This window comes from Oncorhynchus keta, chromosome 5 (genome assembly GCF_023373465.1).
Source record: "Oncorhynchus keta strain PuntledgeMale-10-30-2019 chromosome 5, Oket_V2, whole genome shotgun sequence".
Taxonomy (NCBI): Eukaryota; Metazoa; Chordata; class Actinopteri; order Salmoniformes; family Salmonidae; genus Oncorhynchus; species Oncorhynchus keta.
This window is the reverse complement of record NC_068425.1, coordinates 35,364,376-35,382,222: the sequence shown is the minus strand read 5'-3', so window position 1 is coordinate 35,382,222 and position 17,847 is coordinate 35,364,376. Positions and strand designations below refer to the sequence as shown.

General features: G+C 42.3%; 1 protein-coding gene across 2 annotated transcripts in view; it reads right to left on the bottom strand.

The window, feature by feature from the left end:
• Positions 1–17,847, bottom strand: part of LOC118382273 (cytohesin-3) — a 57,375-nt gene that overhangs the window by 14,553 nt on the left and 24,975 nt on the right. For both annotated transcript variants that reach the window (XM_052519793.1, XM_052519794.1), the window contains exons 2-7: positions 7,591–7,673; positions 7,306–7,370; positions 6,415–6,481; positions 5,780–5,898; positions 3,177–3,257; positions 663–775 (exon numbers count right to left, since the gene is read on the bottom strand). In XM_052519793.1, the coding sequence (XP_052375753.1) occupies positions 663–775; positions 3,177–3,257; positions 5,780–5,898; positions 6,415–6,481; positions 7,306–7,370; positions 7,591–7,673 (528 nt within the window). The remainder of the gene's footprint in view (positions 1–662; positions 776–3,176; positions 3,258–5,779; positions 5,899–6,414; positions 6,482–7,305; positions 7,371–7,590; positions 7,674–17,847) is intronic.

Here is a 17,847-nt window from a genome sequence, read left to right as displayed (position 1 = left end):
CACCCCACTCTGTTCTATAACCCCTGGCCGTTTTAACCTGGTGTGTGTCAGGGCACCAGTCCCCAGGGGGATGCAGCAGAAGCAGCTATAACTAAGTCAGCATGTCACCACTGCAACACATCCATATTCATGAGGCCAAGACCACACATCAACCCACCACTGGTTACTGGGACAGGGGACACAACACTGCAGATAGAACATAGAGCTGACATGACACAATATCATATACGTCCTAGACAATACATTTCTCTACAGAGACAACGTGTGGCCTGAGCGTGCCTCACTAGTCACTAATGACCCTCTGTTATTGACCAGTGATCAAAGTCCTTATTAGAGGAGCCATACCAGTAGTGATGACACAGCAACAATGAACCGCAAGTCTGTCAGCAACAAAGTGCATTAAGTCATCGGACAGAGAGTCAAGTACCGACTGATAGTGAGTGATTCTAGAAATGTGAGTGTACCGGTATTTGGGGTTTTAATCGTTATAGCAATTCATTACTTCCTTTTCCACAAACTGACGCATTGATCTAAGGCAGGGGTGGTCTGGCGCTGCTCTTTATGACAGGGTCTGTCCAACGTGTGTGTGTGTGTGTGTGTGTGTGTGTGTGTGTGTGTGTGTGTGTGTGTGTGTGTGTGTGTGTGTGTGTGTGTGTGTGTACCTGTGGATTGGAAGACACCGGGGTTGCAGGAGCAGTACCGCGAAGCAAAGGCCTCCATCATACGATCGATCTTCTGAGCCTCACCAGGCAGTCTGAAACTCCACAGAAACTGTCTACACTAGCAGAGAGAAAGAGAAAGAGAAAGAGAAAGAGAAAGAGAGAGAGAGCATAGAACACAGGAAAAACAAATGAGAAAGAAAACAGAGGCTCCAAAAGTGTATTGAAAGCAGCAGGACATCATTATAAAGTGTATTGAAAGCAGCAGGACATCATGATAAAGTGTATTGAAAGCAGCAGGACATCATTATAAAGTGTATTGAAAGCAGCAGGACATCATTATAAAGTGTATTGAAAGCAGCAGGACATCATTATAAAGTGTATTGAAAGCAGCAGGACATCATGATAAAGTGTATTGAAAGCAGCAGGACATCATGATAAAGTGTATTGAAAGCAGCAGGACATCATTATAAAGTGTATTGAAAGCAGCAGGACATCATTATAAAGTGTATTGAAAGCAGCAGGACATCATTATAAAGTGTATTGAAAGCAGCAGGACATCATTATAAAGTGTATTGAAAGCAGCAGGACATCATTATAAAGTGTATTGAAAGCAGGACATCATTATAAAGTGTATTGAAAGCAGGACATCATGATAAAGTGTATTGAAAGCAGCAGGACATCATTATAAAGTGTATTGAAAGCAGCAGGACATCATTATAAAGTGTATTGAAAGCAGCAGGACATCATTATAAAGTGTATTGAAAGCAGCAGGACATCATTATAAAGTGTATTGAAAGCAGCAGGACATCATTATAAAGTGTATTGAAAGCAGCAGGACATCATTATAAAGTGTATTGAAAGCAGCAGGACATCATTATAAAGTGTATTGAAAGCAGCAGGACATCATTATAAAGTGTATTGAAAGCAGGACATCATTATAAAGTGTATTGAAAGCAGCAGGACATCATTATAAAGTGTATTGAAAGCAGGACATCATGATAAAGTGTATTGAAAGCAGGACATCATTATAAAGTGTATTGAAAGCAGGACATCATTATAAAGTGTATTGCAGCAGGACATCATTATAAAAGCAGGACATCATTATAAAGTGTATTGAAAGCAGCAGGACATCATTATAAAGTGTATTGAAAGCAGCAGGACATCATTATAAAGTGTATTGAAAGCAGCAGGACATCATTATAAAGTGTATTGAAAGCAGCAGGACATCATTATAAAGTGTATTGAAAGCAGCAGGACATCATTATAAAGTGTATTGAAAGCAGCAGGACATCATTATAAAGTGTATTGAAAGCAGCAGGACATCATGATAAAGTGTATTGAAAGCAGGACATCATTATAAAGTGTATTGAAAGCAGCAGGACATCATTATAAAGTGTATTGAAAGCAGCAGGACATCATTATAAAGTGTATTGAAAGCAGCAGGACATCATTATAAAGTGTATTGAAAGCAGCAGGACATCATTATAAAGTGTATTGAAAGCAGCAGGACATCATTATAAAGTGTATTGAAAGCAGCAGGACATCATTATAAAGTGTATTGAAAGCAGCAGGACATCATTATAAAGTGTATTGAAAGCAGCAGGACATCATGATAAAGTGTATTGAAAGCAGCAGGACATCATGATAAAGTGTATTGAAAGCAGGACATCATTATAAAGTGTATTGAAAGCAGGACATCATTATAAAGTGTATTGAAAGCAGGACATCATTATAAAGTGTATTGAAAGCAGGACATCATGATAAAGTGTATTGAAAGCAGCAGGACATCATGATAAAGTGTATTGAAAGCAGGACATCATTATAAAGTGTATTGAAAGCAGCAGGACATCATTATAAAGTGTATTGAAAGCAGCAGGACATCATTATAAAGTGTATTGAAAGCAGCAGGACATCATTATAAAGTGTATTGAAAGCAGCAGGACATCATTATAAAGTGTATTGAAAGCAGCAGGACATCATTATAAAGTGTATTGAAAGCAGCAGGACATCATTATAAAGTGTATTGAAAGCAGGACATCATGATAAAGTGTATTGAAAGCAGGACATCATGATAAAGTGTATTGAAAGCAGCAGGACATCATTATAAAGTGTATTGAAAGCAGCAGGACATCATGATAAAGTGTATTGAAAGCAGCAGGACATCATTATAAAGTGTATTGAAAGCAGGACATCATGATAAAGTGTATTGAAAGCAGGACATCATGATAAAGTGTATTGAAAGCAGGACATCATGATAAAGTGTATTGAAAGCAGGACATCATGATAAAGTGTATTGAAAGCAGCAGGACATCATTATAAAGTGTATTGAAAGCAGGACATCATGATAAAGTATATTGAAAGCAGCAGGACATCATTATAAAGTGTATTGAAAGCAGAACAGCATTATAAAGTGTATTAACTGCACATTATCAATAATAAATACTACTATATTATTTTTTTAAATGTGATGAACAGCTGGGAATCTTAGTCCAGTAATATGCAGAAACAGCTCACCGTAAAGCCTGTACGAGGTTGAGATCTGCAAACTCATGAAGGTCTACGAACGCCTGCAACACCTTGAGGTTGAAGTCGTCCCTGGGATGAGGAGCATACAGTGTGTCAGGTTCTCAGATTCAGGCCAGGAAATGTCTGGTATTCAGTGTTAGTCAAGATCAGTCTAGCACTTCCAAAAACAGAACTATTAGAGGTAAAGTGTGTTTCAATCCATTAGGAACTGAAATGTCTGTTAGGGGACAGGCCCTTTTTAAATCCAACTCCACCCCTTCTCTAGATTATGACTCTATCAAACCATTATACAATATGATAAGATTGCAGGTCGTAATAAATTGCTATTTGTTTGTGCATTCAACCAACTTAACATACAAGATGTTGTTGCTTTCTTAAAGGCATTTTCTAAAGAAAACGATCTATCCCAGCCACAGAGCCAGCCTCACTCTGCTCTGTCCTGCTACACAGGTTGTTTTGACAGTCACATCCCTGCGAGGTGGCCCACATGTCGTAGATATGAAACACATGTAGCCAGGCAGATCTCTGTTTTACTGGCATGGCCCCTTGTCTACTGTCGCCGCTGTGCTCCGTAAATCCAGACAATCCATTTCCCGAGGCTTTATGCCCGGGCTTATGCACGCAGAGGGAGAAATCTCCATGAGAGATGGACAGAGTGTAGGATAGAGAGAGGGATAAATCTCCCTGAGAGATGGACAGAGAGTAGGAAAGAGAGAGGGAGAAATCTCCCTGAGAGATGGACAGAGTGTAGGAAAGAGAGAGGGAGAAATCTCCCTGAGAGATGGACAGAGTGTAGGAAAGAGAGAGAGAGAAATGTCCCTGAGAGATGGACAGAGAGTAGGAAAGAGAGAGGGAGAAATCTCCCTGAGAGATGGACAGAGTGTAGGAAAGAGAGAGAGAGAAATGTCCCTGAGAGATGGACAGAGTGTAGGAAAGAGAGAGGGAGAAATCTCCCTGAGAGATGGACAGAGTGTAGGAAAGAGAGAGGGAGAAATCTCCCTGAGAGATGGACAGAGTGTAGGAAAGAGAGAGAGAGAAATGTCCCTGAGAGATGGACAGAGTGTAGGAAAGAGAGAGAGAGAAATGTCCCTGAGAGATGGACAGAGTGTAGGAAAGAGAGAGAGAGAAATGTCCCTGGGAGATGGACAGAGAGTAGGAAAGAGAGAGGGAGAAATCTCCCTGAGAGATGGACAGAGTGTAGGAAAGAGAGAGAGAGAAATGTCCCTGAGAGATGGACAGAGTGTAGGAAAGAGAGAGGGAGAAATCTCCCTGAGAGATGGACAGAGTGTAGGAAAGAGAGAGAGAAATGTCCCTGAGAGATGGACAGAGTGTAGGAAAGAGATGTCCCTGGGATGGGAGAGAAGGGAGAAATCTCCCTGAGAGATGGACAGAGTGTAGGAAAGAGAGAGGGAGAAATCTCCCTGAGAGATGGACAGAGTGTAGGAAAGAGAGAGGGAGAAATCTCCCTGAGAGATGGACAGAGTGTAGGAAAGAGAGAGAGAGAAATGTCCCTGAGAGATGGACAGAGTGTAGGAAAGAGAGAGGGAGGGAGAGAAGGGAGAAATCTCCCTGAGAGATGGACAGTGTAGGAAAGAGAGAGGAGAAATGCCCCTGAGAGATGGACAGAGTGTAGGAAAGAGAGAGGGAGGGAGAGAAGGGAGAAATCTCCCTGAGAGATGGACAGAGTGTAGGAAAGAGAGAGGAGAAATGTCCCTGAGAGATGGACAGAGTGTAGGAAAGAGAGAGGGAGAAATGTCCCCGAGAGATGGACAGAGTGTAGGAAAGAGAGAGGGAGAAATGTCCCTGAGAGATGGACAGAGTGTAGGAAAGAGAGAGGGAGAAATGTCCCTGAGAGATGGACAGAGTGTAGGAAAGAGAGAGGGAGAAATGTCCCTGAGAGATGGACAGAGTGTAGGAAAGAGAGAGGGAGAAATGTCCCTGAGAGATGGACAGAGTGTAGGAAAGAGAGAGGGAGAAATGTCCCTGAGAGATGGACAGAGTGTAGGAAAGAGAGAGGGAGAAATGTCCCTGAGAGATGGACAGAGTGTAGGAAAGAGAGAGGGAGAAATGTCCCTGAGAGATGGACAGAGTGTAGGAAAGAGAGAGGGAGAAATGTCCCTGAGAGATGGACAGAGTGTAGGAAAGAGAGAGGGAGAAATGTCCCTGAGAGATGGACAGAGTGTAGGAAAGAGAGAGGGAGGGAGAAATCTCCCTGAGAGATGGACAGTGTAGGAAAGAGAGAGGAGAAATGCCCCTGAGAGATGGACAGAGTGTAGGAAAGAGAGAGGGAGGGAGAGAAGGGAGAAATCTCCCTGAGAGATGGACAGAGTGTAGGAAAGAGAGAGGGAGGGAGAGAAGGGAGAAATGTCCCTGAGAGATGGACAGAGTGTAGGAAAGATAGAGGGAGGGAGAGAAGGGAGAAATCTCCCTGAGAGATGGACAGAGTGTAGGAAAGAGAGAGGAGAAATGTCCCCGAGAGATGGACAGAGTGTAAGAAAGAGAGAGTGGGAGAGAAGGGAGAAAGAGAGGTAAAGGGGGAAAGAGGGAGAGCGAGATGAAAACAGAGGAGGTTAGAGCAGTGTGTTTGTTACCTCTCTCCTAAGTAGTCCCCTATGACAGTTTTGTTGAGGCCCTCTCCTTTGTAGAGGAACTGGGATACGTCCTCAGGAGTGTGCTGGAGAAGGTCGTTCTCCAACAGAAACTGGATCCCCTGGAAGACACACACAGTTTGGTTAGCACTCCAAGCCACACACACACACACACACACACACACACACACACACACACACACACACACACACACACACACACACACACACACAGTTATCTGTTTTGACATGAGACACACAATACACACACACACAGATAACACAACATACAGATAACACACACAGTTATCTGTTTTGACCTGAATGAGAGCTAGGAGGCGTTACAATAAGTCATTAATACAGATAACACAACATACAGATAACACAACATACAGATAACACAACATACAGATAACACAACATACAGATAACACAACATACAGATAACACAACATACAGATAACATATTTGATGGACATGGTTTATAGTGTAACCTTTTCTACATGGCTAAAGGAGGCATAACAGGTACACATCTACGTTTCTATAGAAATCAGAAAACATTCAATAACACCACATTAACATCAGTGCAAGTGGGTAAATCATGGATTTAGCATGGATTGCATGGACTTTAGACAAACCTTTTTGGGGTCCATGTTGAATTTCTTCCTTCCCATGGCGATCTGTTTATTTCTTTGTGTTGTTTTACTGTGATTGGACAGAGCAGAGAGATCCATCAGCTCTCTAGAACAGGTGTGGCATTATCAACAACTGACACTTGTATTTGTTCACCAGGTCAACTGTCACATTTGTCTACTTCGTGCAGTATTTATCCAGGATACGGAACGGTATTGTGGTGAGTTAGTGAGTTTACACGGTTAGTTTACATAGGGCTGGGTTCAGGAGAAAATCAGTTGGATTCAGTTATTACTGTTCCAAGACAGCTATGAACATGAGAATGTAATGATCCTCTAAAAACAATTATCTTTGACTTGTCTTTCCATTTGGACTGTAACATCAACCATGTAGGTTGTTGCACCGACTAACTGATTAGCAGAAGAAACTCAATCTAACTCAAACTCAGTCTAATGAAAACCATATGCCTCTTTCTTTGTGTTCATGTGTGTGTGTGTGTGTCCGTGTGTTGTGTGTGTGTGTGTGTGTGTGTGTGTGTGTGTGTGTGTGTGTGTGTGTGTGTGTGTTTGCATTATTGCATGTGTGTATACTGTGTTCTCCCTGTGTCCTAAAATAGCTTGAACCATTCCCCAGCTGCACCTGAGACACACACACTAACACACACTCTCTCCACCTCATCACCAATGAGCCCTGAACAGCCAATCAGTTGTCAGTCCCTGAATAGGAGCAGTTGTGGGGCGTTTAGCAACTGTTTGGCAGAGGAGACGGCTCAGCTCCACAAACAAAGATGGATTATTAACCCACACTGGGACAGGTGTGTGGCTGGACGACTTGGAGAGGAGAAGGGAACAGTAGCTAGGAGGGGGGAGGGGTGTTGAAGGGGGGGTGTTACGCACCTCTCTCCCACGCAGGTTAGCTGCTCGATCTCAGTCATCACCTCTGCAATCTCAAACTTCAACCGCTGCCAACAGGATTAGAGGGAGAATTAGCTGAGTTGAATTCACAACTGAACTCTAGTTGTTTTAGCAGTGCATTGTAAATCAACAAACAGACTCAATGTAAGTGGTTAGAGTCAAAGTAACATTTTAGCCACCCACATAAAGTCATATCATATCAAGGGTGAGTGATATCTTTATAAAAAATATTAAATCTTGACATTTCTTTTCATTGTCTTGACTCACCTCAATGTCATCCAGTAGCTCTTTTTTCCTACGTCGTATGTTTGACAGCTCATCTCTCTCTTCCAAGGAAAGGTCTTCAGGTACTGTGAAAGAGAGAGATGTAAGTATGGAATTAAGATGCACACATAGTCAGACACATCCATGGATGAAGATGTGATAGCTAGTGTGCTGTAAAACAACAGACAAGGCTGACGAACCACAGATCTAGGATCAGATTAGTGTACCCCAATGCTAAACCTAACCATTAGGGGGATGGAAAAACATCTGATCCTGGATCTGTTGTTAGGGACATGTTCCAGTTCCACCTACTCCTAAATCAGCACATCACTCTCTAGCAGTATACTGGAACTTCTGAGAGCTCTTGACTTCCTCTCTGGCAAAAGGAAAACTCCTCCATGAATTACAACCAACCCCCCCCCCCCACACACACACACACTAAAGCAGGTAAGCACACACACACCAGCGCTGAACATCTGCTAAAACGTGTATCGTCCAATATTAGTTCTCAGTCTGCTTCCTCATTTGAGGTAATTAGTACCACTGAGATATCTGGGCCAATTGCTAGCCCACTTTACACACACACACACACACACACACACACACACACACACACACACACACACACACACACACACACACACACACACACACACACACACACACACACACACAGAATGTGAACTGAGCACCCAGTGGTAAATCATACAGACTCTGACATTTACACGTGTTCTACTCAATAAGGAGTTTCCCCAGTCCGTCCTGCATATCCCTCAGTTTACCAGCAGCACGTACATCAACCTTCCTCCCCAAACCTCTCTCTGAGGACGTCCTCCTCACCACCTCCCTGTTAGAAAGCAGGCAGAGGCAGGCATGCTCAGGCTCACAGGATGTAGGTCATTCTCACATCAAGAGCCGTGGCAGATTGTGCTTTTCTACGCCGCGCATTTGCCTCGCCAGCTCTCTCTCTCTCTACCCATCCTATGGCTTGGAGTGGAGGGGGGAGGAGAGTGGAGGGGGTTGAGGGGGAGGAGAGTGGAGGGGGTGGAGGGGGAGGGAGTGGGGGGGGTGGGGGGAGGAGAGTGGAGGGGTTGAGGGGGAGGAGAGTGGAGGGGGGAGGGGGGAGAGTGGAGGGGGTTGAGGGGGAGGAGAGTGGAGGGGGTGGAGGGGGGGAGGAGAGTGGAGGGGGTTGAGGGGGAGGAGAGTGGAGGGGGGTGGAGGGGGAGGAGAGTGGAGGGGGTGGAGGGGGGAGAGGGAGGGGGGTGGAGGGGGAGGAGAGTGGAGGGGGTGGAGGGGGAGGAGAGTGGAGGGGGTTGAGGGGGAGGAGAGTGGAGGGGGTGGAGGGGAGTGGAGGGGGATTAAATCCCAGCTGATTCATAGAGCAGCTTTACGATTCAGATTGTTTCTCTTCTCTCATTCCATTGTCAATAGCTATTGACTTGTCTTTTTTCTCTCTCCGTAAAGACAAAAAGAGATACCACGGACCATTAAGTCAGGATGGGATGGCATTGTGGTACTCAACTCTCGGTGGATTCTTATCACGGATGAGCAGCCTATCAGAGCCAAATGCAGATGGTAGACAGAGGAAAAGGATCTCAGAAGTGGTGATCATTCTCTCTCACGGCCGAGTGGACCCACTCAAAGCCTCTGACTTCTACATAAATGAAACAGAGAGATAGATGAAGGGAGAGGGAGAGGACACGGAGTGTACAAAACATGTTGCCCTCAGAACAGCCTCAATTCATCAGGGGCATGGACTCCACAAGGTGTTGAAAACGTTCCACAAGGATGCTGGCCCATGTTGACTCCAATGCTTCAGAAAGTTGTTTCAAGTTGGCTGGATCATTCTTGATACACACAGGAAACTGTCGAGCATGAAAAACCCAGCAGCATTGCCGTTCTTGACACACTGAAACCAGTGCGCCTGGCACCTACTACCATACCCTGTTCAAAGGCACTGAAATATTTTGTCTTGCGCATTCACCCTCTGAATGGCAAACATACAATCCATGTCTCATCCTTCTTTAATATGTCTTCCCCCCCTTCATCTACACTGATTGAAGTGGATATATAAATAAATAGAGTAGATACAGAGAGAGAGGAGAAATAAATAGAGTAGATACAGAGAGAGGAGAAATAAATAGAGTAGATACAGAGAGAGAGGAGAAATAAATAGAGTAGATACAGAGAGAGAGAAATAAATAGAGTAGATACAGAGAGAGGAGAAATAAATAGAGTAGATACAGAGAGAGAGGAGAAATAAATAGAGTAGATACAGAGAGAGAGGAGAAATAAATAGAATAGATACAGAGAGAGGAGAAATAAATAGAGTAGATACAGAGAGAGGAGAAATAAATAGAGTAGATACAGAGAGAGAGGAGAAATAAATAGAGTAGATACAGAGAGAGGAGAAATAAATAGAGTAGATACAGAGAGAGAGGAGAAATAAATAGAGTAGATACAGAGAGAGAGGAGAAATAAATAGAGTAGATACAGAGAGAGAGGAGAAATAAATAGAGTAGATACAGAGAGAGAGGAGAAATAAATAGAGTAGATACAGAGAGAGGAGAAATAAATAGAGTAGATACAGAGAGAGAGGAGAAATAAATAGAGTAGAGAGAGGAGAAATAAATAGAATAGATACAGAGAGAGAGGAGAAATAAATAGAGTAGATACAGAGAGAGAGGAGAAATAAATAGAATAGATACAGAGAGAGGAGAAATAAATAGAGTAGATACAGAGAGAGGAGAAATAAATAGAGTAGATACAGAGAGAGTAGAGAAATAAATAGAGTAGATACAGAGAGAGAGGAGAAATAAATAGAGTAGATACAGAGAGAGGAGAAATAAATAGAGTAGAAATAAATAGAGTAGATACAGAGGAGAAATAAATAGAGTAGATACAGAGAGAGGAGAAATAAATAGAGTAGATACAGAGAGGAGAGAATAGATAAATAAATAGATAGAGAGGAGAAATAAATAGAGTAGATACAGAGAGAGGAGAAATAAATAGAGTAGATACAGAGAGAGAGAGAAATAAATAGAAGATAAGATAGGAGAAATAAATAGAGTAGATACAGAGAGAGAGGAGAAATAAATAGAGTAGATACAGAGAGAGGAGAAATAAATAGAGTAGATACAGAGAGAGATAAATAAATAGAGTAGATACAGAGAGAGGAGAAATAAATAGAGTAGATACAGAGAGAGAGGATAAATAAATAGAGTAGATACAGAGAGAGAGGAGAAATAAATAGAATAGATACAGAGAGAGAGATAAATAAATAGAGTAGATACAGTAGAGAGAGGAGAAATAAATAGAGTAGATACAGAGAGAGGAGAAATAAATAGAGTAGATACAGAGAGGAGAAATAAATAGAGTAGATACAGAGAGGAGATAAATAAATAGAGTAGATACAGAGAGAGAGGAGAGAGAGATATAGAGTAGAGAGAGAGGAGAAATAAATAAATAGAACAGAGAAATAAAGAGTAGAGGAGAAATAAATAGAGTAGATACAGAGAGAGGAGAAATAAATAGAGTAGATACAGAGAGAGAGGATAAATAAATAGAGTAGATACACAGAGAGAGGAGAAATAAATAGAGTAGATACAGAGAGAGAGAAGGAGAAATAAAGAGGAGAGTAGATACAGAGAGAGGATAAATAAATAGAATAGATACAGAGAGAGGATAAATAAATAGAATAGATACAGAGAGAGAGGATAAATAAATAGAGTAGATACAGAGAGGAGATAGAGAAGAGAGACAGATAGAGATAGATATATACTAGACAGCTAGAGAGTGAGATATATACTAGACAGCTAGAGAGTGAGATATATACTAGAGATATATACTAGACAGCTAGAGAGAGATATATATAGACAATGAGATATATACTACATTTACATTTAGACAGCTAGAGAGTGAGATATATACTAGACAGCTAGAGAGTGAGAGAGTGAGATATATACTAGACAGCTAGAGAGTGAGATATATACTAGACAGCTAGAGAGTGAGATATATACTAGACAGCTAGAGTGAGATATATACTATTACACTAGACAGCTAGACAGCTAGAGAGTGAGATATATACTAGACAGCTAGAGAGTGAGATATATACTAGACAGCTAGAGTGAGAGAGTGAGAAATATGAGAAATACACTAGACATACTAGACAGCTAGAGTGAGATATACACTAGACAGTAGAGATATATACTAGACAGCTAGAGAAAGATATATACTAGACAGCTAGAGAGTGAGATATATACTAGAGACAGCTAGAGAGTGAGATATATACTACATTTACATTTACATTTACACTAGACAGCTAGAGAGTGAGATATATACTAGACAGCTAGAGTGAGATATATATATTTACATTTACATTTACACTAGACAGCTAGAGAGTGAGATATATACTAGACAGCTAGAGTGAGATATATACTACATTTACATTTACACTAGAGTGAGAGTGAGAAATATACTAGACAGCTAGAGAGTGAGATATATACTAGACAGCTAGAGAGTGAGATATATACTAGACAGCTAGAGAGAGAAATATACTGAGATGAGATATATACTAGACAGCTAGAGAGTGAGATATATACTAGACAGCTAGAGAGTGAGATATATACTAGACAGCTAGAGAGTGAGATATATACTAGACAGCTAGAGAGTGAGATATATACTAGACAGCTAGAGAGTGAGATATATACTAGACAGCTAGAGAGTGAGATATATACTAGACAGCTAGAGAGTGAGATATATACTAGACAGCTAGAGAGTGAGATATATACTAGACAGCTAGAGAGTGAGATATATACTAGACAGCTAGAGAGTGAGATATATACTAGACAGCTAGAGTGAGATATATACTACATTTACATTTACATTTACACTAGACAGCTAGAGAGTGAGATATATACTAGACAGCTAGAGTGAGATATATACTACATTTACATTTACACTAGACAGCTAGAGAGTGAGAAATATACTAGACATACTGAGATACACTAGACAGCTAGAGAGTGAGATATATACTAGACAGAGTATATACTAGACAGCTAGAGAGTGAGAATATACTAGACAGCAAGAGAGTGAGAAATATACTAGACAGCTCGAGAGTGAGATATACACTAGACAGCTAGAGAGTGAGATATATACTAGACAGCTAGAGAGTGAGATATATACTAGACAGAGTGAGATATATACTAGACAGCTAGAGAGTGAGATATATACTAGACAGCTAGAGATATATACTACATTTACATTTACACTAGACAGCTAGAGAGTGAGATATATACTAGACAGCTAGAGTGAGATATATACTACATTTACATTTACATTTACACTAGACAGCTAGAGAGTGAGATATATACTAGACAGCTAGAGTGAGATATATACTACATTTACATTTACACTAGACAGCTAGAGAGTGAGATATATACTAGACAGCTAGAGAGTGAGATATATACTAGACAGCTAGAGAGTGAGATATATACTAGACAGCTAGAGAGTGAGATATATACTAGACAGCTAGAGAGTGAGATATATACTAGACAGCTAGAGAGTGAGATATATACTAGACAGCTAGAGAGTGAGATATATATAGATATATACTAGACAGCTAGAGTGAGATAGACATTTACATTTACATTTACACTAGACAGCTAGAGAGTGAGATATATACTAGACAGCTAGAGAGATATAGATTTACATTTAGTGAGATATATACTAGACAGCTAGAGAGTGAGATATATACTAGACAGCTAGAGAGTGAGATATATACTAGACAGCTAGAGAGTGAGATATATACTAGACAGCTAGAGAGTGAGATATATACTAGACAGCTAGAGAGTGAGATATATACTAGACAGCTAGAGAGTGAGATATATACTAGACAGCTAGAGAGTGAGATATATACTAGACAGCTAGAGAGTGAGATATATACTAGACAGCTAGAGAGTGAGATATATACTAGACAGCTAGAGAGTGAGATATATACTAGACAGCTAGAGAGTGAGATATATACTAGACAGCTAGAGAGTGAGATATATACTAGACAGCTAGAGAGTGAGATATATACTAGACAGCTAGAGAAGACATCTAGAGAGTGAGATATACTAGAGAGTGAGATATATACTAGACAGCTAGAGAGTGAGATATATACTAGACAGCTAGAGAGTGAGATATATACTAGACAGCTAGAGAGTGAGATATATACTAGACAGAGAGAGAGTATATACTAGACAGCTAGAGAGTGAGATATATACTAGACAGCTAGAGAGTGAGATATATAGAGACAGAGAGAGAGATATATACTAGACAGAAGAGAGAGAGTGAGATAGATACTAGACAAGAGAGTGAGATATATACTAGACAGCTAGAGAGTGAGAAGAGGAAGAGAGAAATAAACCAGAAGAAAAAAGACCATAGATACCAGCCAGAGAGGAGAGAGAGAGAGAGAGAGAGAGAGAGAGAGAGAGAAGAGAGGAGAGAGAGAGAGAAGAGAAGAAGAGAGAGAGAAGAGAGGAGAGAGAGAGAGAGAGAAGAGAAAGAGAAAGAGAAGAGAAGAGAAAGAGAAGAGAGAGAGAGAGAGAGAAAGAGGAGAGAGAGAGAGAGAGAGAGAGAGAGAGAGAAGAGAGGAGAGAGAGAGAAAAGAAGAAGAGAGAGCGTTCTCTTCTCCGTGTTACTCTGGCTCTTTAACCAGGCCCATAAAGCCAGTGATTGTAGAGCAGATCGCCCCCCCAGGCAACCTACATCTCTAACGGGCAAAGCAGAGCGCCATCCCACCTACTTTCCCTCAAAAAACACAGTCAACCAAAATAAAGGGACAAATTGTCTGGGATTGACGGCCGCTGTGTTCAGTGACAAGCCCCCTGCTGTGTGTATGCATGTGGAATCGCTGGGTAATCTGATATCATCATTGTGGATGAACTGCTGCTGTAGGCTATACACCGTCAGCCTGGGTATCTAATGCATTATACATGAAGGATGTGTGTGTGTGTGTGTGTGTGTGTGTGTGTGTGTGTGTGTGTGTGTGTGTGTGTGTGTGTGTGTGTGTGTGTGTGTGTGTGTGTGTGTGTGTGTGTGTGTGTGTGTGTGTATCCCTTTCTTCCACCTCCAGTCTGACTCCCTTCCTCCGCTCCTCTACCGTGACCGACCAGATCAATGTGATCTCCAAGGGTCAACGAGGTCATCACAGAGGTGAGAGGTCAGATACCCCTAGGCGGGGTCAAAGTGCTACTGCTACTGAACAGTGTGGGTTATTAAGGAACTCACTGCTGCAGTGTAATCAATTATACAGATCAGTGGCCACACACACCACACACCATGGGAGACTTCCTCCTTCGCTTCGTTTTAGACTGAAAATAATCACTTATTATACACACTTAGGGCTGAGCACTAACTACACACTCAGGGCTGAGCACTAACTACACACTCAGGGCTGAGCACTAACTACACACTCAGGGCTGAGCACTAACTACACACTCAGGGCTGAGCACTAACTACACACTCAGGGCTGAGCACTAACTACACACTCAGGGCTGAGCACTAACTACACACTCAGGGCTGAGCACTAACTACACACTCAGGGCTGAGCACTAACTACACACCCAGGGCTGAGCACTAACTACACACTCAGGGCTGAGCACTGACTACACACTCAGGGCTGAGCACTAACTACACACTCAGGGCTGAGCACTGACTACACACCCAGGGCTGAGCACTGACTACACACTCAGGGCTGAGCACTGACTACACACTCAGGGCTGAGCACTAACTACACACTCAGGGCTGAGCACTAACTACACACTCAGGGCTGAGCACTAACTACACACTCAGGGCTGAGCACTAACTACACACTCAGGGCTGAGCACTGACTACACACTCAGGGCTGAGCACTGACTACACACTCAGGGCTGAGCACTGACTACACACTCAGGGCTGAGCACTAACTACACACTCAGGGCTGAGCACTAACTACACACTCAGGGCTGAGCACTAACTACACACTCAGGGCTGAGCACTAACTACACACTCAGGGCTGAGCATTAACTAGAGCTCATGCAACTCTAAATCTAATGTGAATTATGCATTGATGTCAATAGGATATTTGAGTGGAAAGTTTGAATTCTTCAATATTTCAGACCCTACGTGAATTGAACTAGGAAGTCATCTTGATCTGAGAGAAAGTGTCTATTTTCCAACAGACACGTTTGTCCAACGTTTCTCAGTGTTCTACTTGTTATCAAGTCTTTATAATAATCTGTCGAGGAGATCTGAGCCCTTATTAACAAAGTGTCTCACAGTATTGCTGATCTAGGATCAGGTCCTTCCTGTCCCTATAATCTTATTCTTTATAATCTAAAAGGGATAACTGATCCTAGATCAGCACTGCTACTCAGAGATGCTTTGTGAGTACTGGCCTGGTTCTGATGGGCCCCATGATATTAAGATCTTATGACTGATTCAATTTGACATTTGACTTATTTAGCAGACGCTCTTATCCAGAGCAACTTACAGTAGTGTATTCATCTGAAGGAATGCTAGATGAGACAACCACATCACAGGCATGGTAAGTACATGATCATCCTGTCTCCTCCACCTCCTCAGTCAGACCTCTCTCTGCCCTGGCGATCAGTCACAGTCAGGGGTCTTGAACCAGGAACAGACAGGGAGACAACATGCAAATTCTGCACGCCATTGATAAACCAATGTCATTCATCTCCTGATCCAAGTGACGCTGTGACACACTGGACCCTGATAGAATCAGGACAACACTTGGACTTGGGGATCCCCTTTGTTGGATCAAGTTGGAACGTCTCTCTGGAAAAGTTGCAGACACAGTGGCGCTGGGCTAGCCTTGTCCCAGATCAGTTTGTCCTCTCTTGCCATGCTAAGGTTTGGCTGGCTTGGCTTGGAAACTGCTCTGTTATGCTGACCATGCTTCCCCCAGCCTGGACGTGCATGCCTTTAGTCCCTAGTCTTGTAACTGCTAGCTAAGGCTCTTCGCATAATGCATAGCCGTCTCTGGCTGCCGGTATAAGATAGATAACATACTCTTGAGATTCTAGGACACCCTGGCTGTATTCACAGTAAGAGGGCTGATCAAGGATCAGGTCCTACTATCCATAAGAAATAGTAATAATTATGATCTAAAAGACTAAACTGATCCTAGATCAGCACTCAATGTGGGAAGCTGTGTGAAGAGGCCCTGGAGTTCTCTCTTGGACAGTGACTGACATAGACAGAGGGCGAGATAGAGGTCAGATCCATGCAGGGAACAGACCACTATTGACCGTTCCCAAAGTCACATCTCCAACTCAATCGAGTGTCACGCCTTTCAAATCTCCTTGGTAGCGAGAGGGAATACAAAAGCTGGCCACTGATCCCCTGGTTGCACTGCAGAGGGAGATCAACGGGAGAGGCAGACATGGAGTGTCCCTTGTTGCGTGGTTTCATGGTTCCGTGGCTAAAGACAGATAGAGTTGTCACTATCTGGCTATTATAGAAACAATGGAACAAATTGACTTTTTGACAAGAAATTCAATTTCAACTACTAAACTTAAACGTAACCTTTAGGCTACTCTCCCCTCAACCCTGACCTTACCTTTGACCCTGACCCTCAATTAAGAGCACATAGCTATGTTAATAGGCTACTATTGTCCTTTCTAGCATGGCCATCTAGTGCCTACTGTGACAGCAAGGCAAGGGAACCACTAATAAACAGAGCCAGTGGAGCCACTTCCTGATTTTCTCCAGGTCTGCACTGTGACAATGAGAGAGGATGTCTGCACTGATTAGGCCCACTGACTCTGGTCCGCCGTAACAATAGTAGACACACAAACACAGGCTGGGTTAAACTAAGTTCACATCACGGCTAGCTCAGGAACACTTATACAAGCGCTCGCCATAGTCTCCTCATTGTGTTACTATAATCATAGAGAAATATGTGCAACAACACAGCTGAGACTGTTGAATGATGTAAGTAGGTTGAATAAGTGTGTCATGGAAGACAAAACCTGAAACATATGTGTCTGAGTCAGGGCCGACCTGAACCGTACTGTGCTAGCTGGATATTTTCTTCTCACACTGAGGTTCCAGCAACTATGGTGGAAGCATAACCAGGCCAGCTTGGTTTGCCTCGGCTCTGTACTGGGAATATGGTATTATAGTATTGTTACGACCTCATGTCTAGGAGCCAGTCAAATACCACACAATCTGTCATTAAGTGTCCTGCAATATCACTCAACTGTTCACAAA